This window comes from Coloeus monedula (genome assembly GCF_965178545.1).
Source record: "Coloeus monedula genome assembly, chromosome: 3".
Taxonomy (NCBI): Eukaryota; Metazoa; Chordata; class Aves; order Passeriformes; family Corvidae; genus Coloeus; species Coloeus monedula.
Genome location: NC_138783.1, coordinates 19613247 through 19626398, shown reverse-complemented (window position 1 = coordinate 19626398; position 13152 = coordinate 19613247). Strand labels below are relative to the sequence as shown.

At 36.7% G+C, this 13152-nt stretch overlaps 1 protein-coding gene across 3 annotated transcripts in view; it reads right to left on the bottom strand.

The window, feature by feature from the left end:
- CBLB (Cbl proto-oncogene B) overlaps positions 1–13152 on the bottom strand; it is a gene marked incomplete at its 5' end in the record, with an annotated part of 128087 nt that overhangs the window by 47935 nt on the left and 67000 nt on the right. For all 3 annotated transcript variants that reach the window (XM_082278233.1, XM_082278234.1, XM_082278235.1), the window contains 2 exons: positions 466–622; positions 12157–12303. In XM_082278233.1, coding sequence (XP_082134359.1) covers positions 466–622; positions 12157–12303 — 304 coding nt within the window. The remainder of the gene's footprint in view (positions 1–465; positions 623–12156; positions 12304–13152) is intronic.

Genomic DNA, 13152 nt, shown 5'->3' with positions numbered 1-13152 from the left:
AAAGCATTAATGGCAAAAAAATAGGTTCATGAAGGAATGACTTAGGCCTACCTTTAGCCTAAAACAAAGTAATATGTAGCTGTCTTTATGTGTTTGTAGCAATACCTCACGTATGTAGATAAAAAAGCACAACAAAAAACACAACTAAAACTCTGATTATCAGGAGGTCTACATTTCTAGGAATGTATTTTAAAATAGTGAAAAGCAAGCAAGCAGCAAACACAAAGGTCTTGCAATAACACTAGAGGTGTGCAGAAATGAAGCAGGTGCTGCTGCATGCTTTCCGTTTTTCAGATGTGGGTGTTGCTGCCTCAAACACCTCTGAAGGACTGAAAGAAATACACAATTTATTTCTAAATCATAATGTTTCAGTTCTTTCAGTTTTTTAAAAAAAATCTGCTCCCTTGCCCTCAGGGCAGTAAGTTTCTCAAATTCACACAAGTATCTAAAATTTTTAAATCTTACCTGAAATAATCTAGTGAAGATATCAAATTCGAAAATTGAAATGTAGTCATTGCAGGTCAAATCAATAGTAGATTTAAGAGCCATTGCTTCCAAACCAGAGCTAATCTGATGAACTTCATGAAGGCACTGCCTGAACACTTTCCACGGCACTATAGTTCTGTTAAATTAGTAGAAATAATAAATTCAATAAAAGAACATATTTAAGATTTGGTATCTCATTTAGACATCAAAATAGAACTTTTAAAGAAGTGAAGTGGAACATTAATTTTGTTTCTCTACAGAGACAAAAAAATACAAATTAAGTTTTCTGAAAGCAGCCTAAGCAAATACAAGAATGGCTTACCTTCCTTTAAACACAGCTGAAGTGTCATTTATTTCACAATGATAAATATTCAAGCTTCCTTAGGAGGACAACAAAAAGAACACTGAAGAAACTAAAATACCCTACCAACAGGTGCTGCAAACAATCTCACATCCTTTCAGAGATAATGTAAAGGACCAGCTCTGTGCTTGGTAAAGAACTCCTTTCTTCACAGCCTCACTTTCCAGAATGATAAGCATCAATTTAATATCTACAGAGATGTGATTTTTGCTATAGCTAAAGCTCATCAACAGTGGTCAAGTAACATGACAGCAATCAACCAGATACCACTAGGGTCCAAGCCCTGCCATAAGCCATGGCAGCTACATTAACTTTAATAGACAGGAAATTAGAATTATCCTTTCTAACACGCAAAGCCATGTTCTGTCAGATTCAGCTTCTATTTGCACACTTGAAGATAATGCAGGTTAGTTATTTTACCAACTGAGTTCTTGTATTTGGAAACTGGGATGAGGCTGATCACTTGGATGTACTCCATCTTATCAGTCTCAATAACAGCAATTCTTCTTGTGTCAGGGTGAAATCCAAATTTTGCCAAGCCATAACACCTTCTCTTAAAAATGCTCTGCCACACATTGAAATCAGATTATATTATGTTTAAAAACATTCTAATTAACCAAGATATAAGCAATGCATAATTATTTAGGACAAAATCTCACACATTCATAGTAATATTTTGTTAATAACTGCTAAATCAACTAAAGACACAGACCTCACAAACTTAGTAATATTTCCTGTAAATTTTATTAGATCAAACTGCCTTTGTTTTTCCAACTATTTTTCTCATGCACAAATGTAAATTACTTAGTATGGGGGGGGAGGGGGAAACCAACTGTATTAAGTTGGTCCTGTGTAACAAATACTGTGCAGTTATCCTAAAATAAAACAAGCAGTAATTTGAAGTACAACACTAAAGATACACTCCTGTATTTTTAATGCATAAGATATTTGCTACATTTCTAAGTGGAAAGAAATCCACTTGTTACATGCAGGCTTGTATTGAGAAAGTCATAAATGACAAAATGGGAAGTATAATAGATCTCAGCAGATACTTTCATCTGTGTATGAAAAACAGGAAACCACAAAGAGCTGAAGAGAGATACCACATCAGATGCCATTTAAGAAAGAATGCACATCAAATTTTCATTACAGTAAAGAGAATGAAACATTGCATTAAATTCAGACAAAAAAACTACAGAAGTCAGTGCTTTTGTGGTGTTAAAGTTGTCTCAGTTCAAGTGCCTACTGCTTATTTAGCTCCTGTAACCATGGCTCCAAAATGTTTTCTGATTCTCTTTATAAACCACCCTAAATGGTTACAAGCACTGGGATCATGCTGAAACAGGGTTAGAAAAGGTTCAGGGTTCATTGTGGGGTTTTGTGATCTTTTTGTTTGGTTGTTCTTTTTTAGGGGGTTTTTTGAGGATGGTTGTTTATTTTATTGCTTTGAGGCTTTTTAAAAGGTTAAGACAATAACCTTTAAACAAAAAAACACAATAGTAGAGCATTTATCAGATATGATCACAGCGATACTACACCTTAACAACTGGTTTTTCATGCCTTACCCAAGACAGTATCTTAGATGCAATTAATAAGTAGGATCTTAGGCTGTCTACTCACTTACACTGCACCCCCAAAACTCCACCAGCAACACAGAAAACAAAAGTCTTCAGGAGAATATGTTTTTAGAGCTCTGTTGGCTAGCACTTTGGACAAGACAGAAACCAGATGCTAGGAAATTAGTGGTTAGCTAATGAAATAATATCTAAGGAGATTTTTTGTGATTTCTCCAAGAAGCGTTTGGAATAGTGGTGGCCCAAATTTAAAATACACTAAATTCAACAGATTTATTTTCTCTGCAGCGTCATGGAATAGGTCTTTTATCTTTTTCTTTCTTTAAATGAAGGTGTGAATTGGTTGTTGAAACCTGTTAACTCCTATTTCTCAGCAGCTATTTTATAGAGTCAGCATTCCTAAATACTTTGAAACAGCAACAGCCAGGGATCATTTCTCGCCCAGTGTCTCTCTCTCCAGTTTATCCACACATATGCAGAGCTCTTTTGAGGCCTTGCAGACAGCACACACTCACTCTAAATGCGGGTATTACAGAGTCTTCACAAGGTGAAGGTTTCTGCAATGTCTTCTCCTCCTGCTCCTACATCACTGAAACCTGGTGACCTTTCAGGCACCCTGAGAAACACCCTCCTCTGGCAGAGATCTGGGAAGGGTCACACAGAATGAAAGAAACTTTCAGAGATGGCTGCTAAATTGAGTTTCCGTTTGAATTAACATTTCACTGCTCTTGCTTTCTCGTGTTTTAGGGATACACAGCCTTGGAAGGCACCTGTTCATTATTCAAATCTAAAGAGTTACTTTAACTTGACTTTTGGTTGGTGGCAGGGGTGGCGGAAAGGGAAGGAGAACAAGACTTATCAAACTAAGGCTGAGATCGTGACTGTCCTAGTTAATAGCATGTTTAGACTGTTATCTAAATATATATGTGTTTACATATATAAAACACAGAAAGAAAAAAATAAAATCCTGTTTGCAATGAAACCACTGCCTGCCACATTCATCTCCTGAACCACAGACAGTATCTCCTATAAATATTTTCAGGGATCTTTTTGTAGTATTTGTTGCATCATGTCCTAATGATCCTCGCACTAGAGGCTGGCAGATACTATGCACATGCCTCATGCTATTAGGCTGAACCTGCGGACACTTGTCTAGGAGATGAGTCAGTCAGCTCTGCCTCAGCTCATCAGAAAGATGTGATTTGATGTCTTGGTAACATTAGTTCTCTACAGAATTAGGCTGAGGAAGTGCAGTGTCTGAGTATTTCAGGTATTTAATTGTAGTTACATAAGCTATCCCCTGTAGAAGAAGTGCTCATGACTGACTCCAGCTGAGACAATGTTCTGGGGAGTCTCTCACATGAGAGGATGGTACTAAACAGTGACTGTACTTCCCTCAAAGGTCTGATGCCCAAAGTTTACAGCCCTACTGTGTGTGCAAACATTACAAATATAAATACCCAGAGCTTTGGTAACAGTTTCTCTTTTTATAATACAATTTGGGAAAAAAAGAAGAAAATCTGACTAAGTTACACATCCATACTGTTACTGTGCTACATGTTAATTTACTGCAACCCTCTACCAGTTCAAAAATCTTTAGAGAGGTAATATTAGAAGGAAACAAAAATATGAAGAAAGCCACAATGTACACAATGTACAGAAGTAAAAGGATAGAAGGACCTTTTACAAGGAAATCCTAATCTCTACCTGCCAGTCTTTTAGGAAATGATTTATACACCCCATGTCCTTGTACTGCCTTTCTTCATCATTAGAGTAGAAGCAAGCCCACGCCAATTCAAGGAAAGAAAACAAAATAAAACAAATGATCCTGAAAAATATTTCCTGAAGGGGTTTTCTGTGCATCTCTCAAATCAACAAAAATATCTGGATCTTGGTATTTACCCTGGGATTGTTTTCTTAAAGAGTCCTGTCAAAAATCCTAAAATAAGTCATTTCTCCTGTCAAAAACCCTAAAATAAGCCATTTCTCCATAGGCCTCTCTAAATGACACTACTTCTCTCCCTTTCTTCTACAATAGTAAATCTAGTAAGTGTATTTGAAGAACGATGAACTCAAAAGTGTTCTAACTGAAGTGTAAGATTTTAAAAATACTGTTATATAGGATGGTATCTGTTTACTATTGTTGGCACACATCAAAGCCAAGTATGACTCTATAATCTCAAATACAGTGTTTTAAACACCACCCACACAACTTCCACATGCTTGAAGGAAAAGGGATTAGTGTCTAGCATATGATTTTCAAGCAATTTAGCAGAGGAATTTAGGTCCTCTCTTCCCTCCTGCCCTGATCATGTGTACATGGGATTTTCTAAAACTCCCCAAATGTTGCTACATTATTAAAAAGCAAAAGACATTAAAATAAACCTGGAGATGAAGCATATATTTTCTGAGCACAAAGAGTACAGCACTTGTGTAAAACTGCAGAGATGCAGCTATCCTGGAATGTCAAGTGACACTGCTTCCATTTGAACCAGAGCAGACCACAAGAATGTCTAGGGAGGTAAACATGTACCTGTATAACTTACAGTGAACATTTTTGTCTGCAAGAGACTCTCAAATGTTGCCAAAAAACACACCACAAAAAGGCCACTACTGTTTCTAGGGCAATCTAAAAAATATTCAAACAAATACTGACCCAGATAGAAACAACATTCTTTGTAAGTCTGCAGTGAGCAATGTGGATTTTGACTTATCACCACTGAAAAGAGCATTTTCTTAAGGTGGCTGCTTCAGTTTTAAGTGAGAGGCCACATGTTTTCACTGCTTCTGAACTGCAGAGCAAATAATTGACACACAGAAGGCTTGAGAAGTTCAGTCCTAAGGGAAAAAAGGAATTCTGCCATATCATGCCAGTACAATTGCTAAATACTGACATCATTCCGAACAAATATGGATTAATCCAATCAGAACAGAGATGGCAAAAGAGAGAAAATGAACCTTATGAAATGGGGAAAAGATACCATCAGAAAAAGCCACTTCCAAAGCTGTGTAACTGGACATTGCTGGAGAGACAGCAAGTTCCTTAAGAGATACAGGAAGTCTGCATGTCCCCAAAGGGGACACTTCTCTATATTTTCAACTCTGATCTCTAACCACAATCCCAAAGCACGCTCATGGTTTTGCACATCCTTTTATACCTAAAACACTGCTCTCCTGCCTATCCATTGAGAATCTGTTCTCCTGTCTCAGAACCTTTTGCACCAAGTATCAGAACTTTCTTCTCTCTATCTTTTGTACATGCAATTTTACCTTATTCTTAGCTACCCAGAATAGCTGTGAAGACTGTTCTTTTCCATTTTCTACTTCTATCTTGCAAATTTCCACTGACTTGCTCTTCTCTATAATATTACCTGTTGTTTTATTCAATCTTTTTCATCTTGCATTTGTAGGAAAAAGGTTTAGTGAGATTTCTGTCTCACCAGCACCCAGGGAACAGTACTTTCTGTCTCTAGCTCAAGTTTAAACAAGTTTATCAATAAGCCTGTGCTACTGATCTGCTGAGGAAAGAACCACACCCCAAAAGCCCTGCTCCTGTTCACACTCTTCTCTTTAAAAGCTCCTGTTGCTATAACACCTGTCTTGACAGTGAGGAAGGTGATGGTATTTGGACCACTGCCTCTTCCTCTTTCATCTCTGTCTTTTGCTTCCCTTCACAGTTCAGTTCATACTCAGATTTGAAGCTCTTTGGGCCAGGACCAACTCTTCAGTCTGTATTTCTACACTGTTCAGGCAGTAATAGGGCTCTTGGGCACTATCAGCAGCAAGAACAGAAAATCAAGTAATAAATTATGGGGATTAACAAGGTGTTAAAACTTAGTTTATCTGAGGTATCTTGAACTTGGAAACATTTAACTGTCAGATAAGCTGTTCATTGTGGTCTGCCTGTTTTACTGCTTCTTCTGTGAACCCAAACCACTGAGGCTGTGTCTGTTCTCTCCTGAGCCAAAAAGCACTGACCACAGCAGAACCACAGCTACTCAAAGTTTAGAGTATCAATTTGAAATGCACTATTTAACTGCTACTGAGAAATCAATAGCCACATTTTTTCATAAATTCCAATAAAAAATAAATACATTTCAGACCTCATCTAGAAAAAAGTATAGGAGCATTAAAATATCAGATATGATCACAGCGATACTACACCTTAACAACTGGTTTTTCATGCCTTACCCAAGACAGTATCTTAGATGCAATTAATAAGTAGGATCTTAGGCTGTCTACTCACTTACACTGCACCCCCAAAACTCCACCAGCAACACAGAAAACAAAAGTCTTCAGGAGAATATGTTTTTAGAGCTCTGTTGGCTAGCACTTTGGACAAGACAGAAACCAGATGCTAGGAAATTAGTGGTTAGCTAATGAAATAATATCTAAGGAGATTTTTTGTGATTTCTCCAAGAAGCGTTTGGAATAGTGGTGGCCCAAATTTAAAATACACTAAATTCAACAGATTTATTTTCTCTGCAGCGTCATGGAATAGGTCTTTTATCTTTTTCTTTCTTTAAATGAAGGTGTGAATTGGTTGTTGAAACCTGTTAACTCCTATTTCTCAGCAGCTATTTTATAGAGTCAGCATTCCTAAATACTTTGAAACAGCAACAGCCAGGGATCATTTCTCGCCCAGTGTCTCTCTCTCCAGTTTATCCACACATATGCAGAGCTCTTTTGAGGCCTTGCAGACAGCACACACCCACTCTAAATGCGGGTATTACAACAGGGAAAGAATTTCTATTTCCTCAGCAACTAAAAGGTGTAGGGAAATCAATGTATCTGAAAACAATAACAGAAATGCTTCAAATTTTTTAAAGTTTCACAATGAAGAATAAAAAGCTTAAAAGATAAATAAATGGCAGAACTATGGAAAAGTGAAAATCTAAGAATATTGACATTTTGCTGCTGATTCATTTTGCAACACGAAGACAGCCACAAATCACAAATTTCAATAGTTACCAAGCCCTGCATGACTTCACTGTAGTTTTCAAATTCAGAAGCTGAAAGATCTATTAGGTCCTCTTGCCTGCTCTCCTTCTCAGTCCAGGATTACTCCCAGTGGCATTTTGCACGTTTTTACTCAGAAGAGCAAATCAGTAAAAGATGTAAGGTGCTAACAAAATGAGTGAGGAATCAGGGGAAATCTTCATCAAGCACTATACAGTAATAAAATGTGGATAATGAAGATGCTATCAGATTGTGTTTTATATGCATATTTACAACCCACTGGGGGGGTTATTAAAGTATCTGTAAACAAATGTAACTGCTGATTATACGGCTTACAATTTCACAGTTCCACTTAACATTACTGTTTAGCTGCACATGTAACTAACACTTGCTTCAGCACAACTATAATGGTGAACCAGGGGTGAAGATTCACTCCACTAAAACCACTTGTTCCAATCACTGTACTCTATCAGTCACTATAAATTCAGAAAAATCACATCTCAACTTCACCACTTTCCTGCTTTTGGAATTATCAAGTTATTTCTTGGTATAGGTAAAGCTTGTGTCAATTTATTTCTTAGTTCTTTTTTTAGTCAGCTCCTTTACATTCTTTAAAAGGCTCTCTTCTTCCACATAGCCGGTGAAAATGCCAGAGAGAACCTATTTCAAGCATTCAGTCTTCGGAATGTTCCCATTCGTTCCTGATTTTTGTTTTCAGAAAGTAAATCCAAACTCTCTATTCCTCATCTCCCTGATAACTTTTCTCTGTCCGCTTCCTTTACAAACTCAATACACCAAAATCATCCCGAGCCTTCAATTGAACACTGCTGACCTCCTCACCTACCCCCTAATTTGGATACATGTTTTACTTCATCCTTGCAGAAAAATCAATACCTCCATTTTTTCCTTCTTCATACTGCTATTAGCATCCTTCTCCTTTCACCCAAACAATCAAAATCTCATTATCTCCCACCTTGATTTATCAGTCCTCCCTATACACTCCTAAACCCCACATCAGTGTCTCCAGATCCCTTCCAAACATCTTATAACTTCCAGGTTTCCCATTCCCCTCTGAAACGTGCAATACTGGAAAAACTTCACAATTGGAAAGGCTCTGACTCTGTGCTCCTTTTACACTTTTCTGCCTGTGTGAGGGCTGACAACTTCCATTATTGATGTATCTGCTGCTCTCACAAAGCATTCTCTCCCAGACAAGTTTCTCCAACTACTGGCATTGTCTAGAAGTTTTTTAGGGGGTACCAGACATGTGAAAGCTGAGAAGGTATCTGCAGGCCAAGAATATGTGGTTATCTCAGCACTTTGCACTGAGGGAGCTGTTCAAATTGCTTGCTGAGTTCTACACAATGTTTTCAACAGAAATCCAAAGAGCAGCTACATGTATGACCCAAGGCTTGAAAGAGCCTAGCCATTTATTTTGCTCATGAGTTTGAAGCCATATGAATGTACGCCTGACTAGCTCTAAACACAGAAAGAAGGACTGCATGCTATGACACTTACTAGTAACAGATAAATAAACTTAGTGGCAGCTGCACACAGACAAATGTAACCAACAAAATTAAGTGTTCTCCATTCACTGGAAAAAAATATTTTTTCCTTTTTTAAAGTAAAACTGGACTCATTAAAATTGTCTGGTTTGGATTTTTTTCCTCAGCAAACTAAAATATGTTGCTTTCTGTAAATGGAAGTGTAGGTCACATTTTCAAAAATTGAAAGCCAAACAGTTAACTTAAAAATATAAATTATTATTGGTGACCTTCTTGCTATTTAAAATATTTCAAATTAAAAAATAAAAAAATGTCACATTTCAGAAAGAAATGAGTGCAACAAGTTGATTATATAAAAAAGCATCTAATTCTTTATGTTTAGAAACAGGAAGGTTGTTTTCATGATAATACTATGTTGAAAAAAATCATAAATTAATCTGATAGTTCAAATTCCCTCCTTCCAGTCAGATCAAACTGCAATAGAAAAATTTTTTGTGCAACAGTTTACCATCAGAAGCCAAGATCCAGCACAACTTACTTTTTATTTATGCTCTAATCTTGAGCAGAGTGGCCCCAAAGTAAGGGCTGCTTTTCAGAAACAAGTGAGGGGTCCAGGCTTCCCCTGTAAAACAGAAATGCAGCCAGGGAACGCACAACTGAGTTCCTCCCTGTACTTCTTCACTGCACTAAGTAGAGTTGGGGGTTTCAGAAAGTCCTAGGGGCCTACCTCCAGGTGGCCAGATTAGAGAGAGATATTATGAGTTGTTTGCAAAATCTTTATGCAGCCTCTGCTTTTAGGGAAGTGATACCAGCAGATTTGCAAACTAATTTGTCATAACAGGCCCATTGCAGAGGATGTGCCTTACAGGCATATCTGCCATATACTTCTAAAAGGATTAGAAAATAATTGATGTTTAAAAAGCTTCAGGCATTTTGTTTAACAAAGAGATTAAACACAATGCCAAAGAAACTTTTTTCTCATCTGTTTGACATATATGCTGTTACATGTTTTATAGTTACTTAAGCATCATTAACTAAACCTGAGATAATGGCAAGGCTGCCAAGCACAGATCTGCTGCTCCCTGCTGAGGAGACAGGCAGTGAAACCAGCTTCACTTTATTAAACCAGAACTGGGAACACCAGTAACAGTGCTTATTTACCTGGTCTGAAAGTAAAGCACCTGACCAGAAAAAACTCAAAAAAAATTTCAGGCTATACATGTTCAACAGGATGTCACTAAATTGCCTTGATTCCTAGACATTCTTGATACATTGATGTTTTAGGCAAAAAACCAACAAGATCCAAACATCCAATCACCCTCCCTAAAAAAACAAACAAACAAGAAAACGCAAACATAAAAAATGAAAGCCTATCAAAGTACATGGGGGAGAGCAGAGAAGGTCAGAGGGTTCCTACTGACAGTTCATATTCAAAGTTGCATTCTATGAAGAAATTTGCATAATAAGGAAAAAAACAAAGCCTAGATGCATGGCAAGAGCTCTGGGGCCATGAAAAGTTTTAGAAATAAGAGCTCCAAGAAATGAGTCAGGAGAGAGAGAGAGTTAAGTGTGAGCAAGGAAAAGGCAAGGGTAGAACTGAGTTGTTCAGATGAAGTGATGCAGTTGAAAGATTCTCCTTACCAACTTTGCTCTGATAAAATCTTACTAATATGTTACAGTACCCTACTGTCCGACACCTCGAGTGCCTATCGTGTCATCTCCCAATGGAAACTGGCAGGACCATTGGAAGGAAACTTGAAGGAAATCACTTGAATCTCACACAGACAGTAGTGAGAAGTCAGTTAAGAACCCCGAAGAGGAACAGTACAGAGAATAGGGGAACTGAGGAAACTGGATTAGATTAACTGAAGAAACAGAGCTCGCAGAGGAGATCATCTGTAAATCCCAATGACAAAAATGCAATTTGTGATCAAAATATCTGCTAAAGGTCATTCAAGGACAAAGCCCAACAGGAAAAGAGAAGGACCACAAGGAAATTTAAATTCTGAGAGTTGCTAAGCAAAGGGGGAAAAGAGAGGAGGAAAAAATAGAAACACTGAACAAACAAGATCATTAGTCATTTTATCAAAGATCCTGTTTTTTCTTTTCTTGACTGACATGTTTTTTAAAAGCCTTGTCTGAAAGAGAACCCTACATGTCATTTAAGTTAATCCTTCAGAAAACTTTAACTGAACTTTTGAAGTTATTTTGAAAATCATATTCACATTAAAATGGGTAACACAGAACACAGTTAAATTCCTTTTCTCTAACAGAGAACTGATATAGCAACTTCATCACACTCTAACATTACTTACATGGGAAAGAAACTACCAGAAAACACTACCGTGAACTCAGAAAGAGGAAAGCTGACAGTAGGTGTGTTTAGACTAACAAAAAAAACCCATGGAAGTGAAACTGTTGTAAATTCACACTGAACAGAACTGATTTGCAAAAGTGTCAACCTACTACACTGGTATTCTAAATAAAAAATTACTTATCTTAAAGAGCTGTTTATACTCAGAAGAGGCAACAGATTGTGGCAGAAATTGTTCTGCCTACATTGTGCAAGATACCAGAGCTGATGACTGTAATGAGTCCTCCGTTATAATGAAAAATACACCAACCTATTGCCTCTGGCATTCCTCTTATGTCACTATTACACTTATAAACATTCCACATGAGAAAGTGAACAAGCTGCACATCTTTTATTAGCTTGTATGTGTATTCTAAATGGATTTTTTCCCAGAAACAAAACAAAAATCCCACATATGCCTACTTTTACATTTTCACTATTGCATTTGCTATATGGATTAAATCATATATCTACACTTCACACACTTCATTCCACTAAATAGTGTAGTAGTGAGAAAGGTATAGGTGAGGTAAGGAAACATTGTCCATGACACTAGTATCAAGTTCCTAATTCAGACTTTAGAGTTGTAGACTATACATACATTTTTAATAGGAAAGGACATGATTTGCCCTATAGTTTGTGAAAGCAATGCACTATCTTCATCCTATAATGGAACAAATAAACTTCTTGCAGTAAGACTAAACGTAAGTACCCTTGACAGAACTACCTTTGAGCAAAATACAACATTGAAAAAAAAAAGTTAACAATGAACTTAGTGATTTTAGCCAATTTAAAGACTTAGATGAGAAGTTATCTTCAGAACATCTACCAACCCTTATCTGGATTTGTAAAAAGTTCATTTTTTTTTATGCTTATGATTAGAAAGAATTCAGGATTTTACAAAATGTTGCTACTTACTTATCTCCAAAGAATTTTCTCCAGAAATCTGCAGCATCGGCTTTGGTGATGCGAAAGTTATCACCCTGGAACTGTCCATTTGGAAAAATAGCCTTGATTTCTGCTAACATGTGGCTGAAGATGAGAGACAGCTTTGTTAGGTTTCTCCTGTGGATGTAATAGGGAAAAAAAAAAAATCACATCAAATCCTTAGAATGTAATAAATTTAATCCATCTTTCAGTATTTCACATATCCTGTGTATTTGTGTAATCCCTGTGTGACACAAGAAAAACACTGAGCTTTCAACTGAAAACATAAAAAAATATAATCAGTGGTTTGAGTTTCCACACACTTCTGAGGACATATTTATCATTAAGTCTCCATGAATATAAAATCACTTTTTGGCAACAGAAAAATTTGAGTTCTCAACTGCATATTCAGATACATTCCTTGTGCATTAAAGCTTGTGTGTCTCTATTTCCTTTACTCATGGCAGAAGCAAGAATTTATACTAATTAGACAGCTTATCCATTAAAAAAACCAAAACAACCTACCAAAGAAAGGTGAAAAACCACCCCACACTCAAGAAACTAAAATTATAGTTTTGTACATGACATCAAACCTGTTTCAGTCCAAGTTTCTAGAAATATAAACATGGCATAGAACTAGATTTACTGCTTTTTTCCTATGGTAGTTTTATTCTTTTTGTTCTTTTCAGCTTTCTCTTAATGTACTTACTTCTTACTCTCCTTTCGAATGCTCTCTAGTTAAAACTTACTTTCAGCTATCACTAGCATATTATAAACGAACAAACAAATCAACCTTCTTTGCTGTTATCTCATTTCCATACGTTTTTCAGACTGGTATCAGTTAATCAAAGATTACTTAGCTTTTGGCACAGAAATTCCATTTAGTATAGTGCAAAGAACAAAGAATCCTTAAAAGCAAATAATCCTTTCATATGGAAAAATCTTTGGGAAATGGTGAGGAGAGGAGAGGAAAAGTAGCAAACTTTA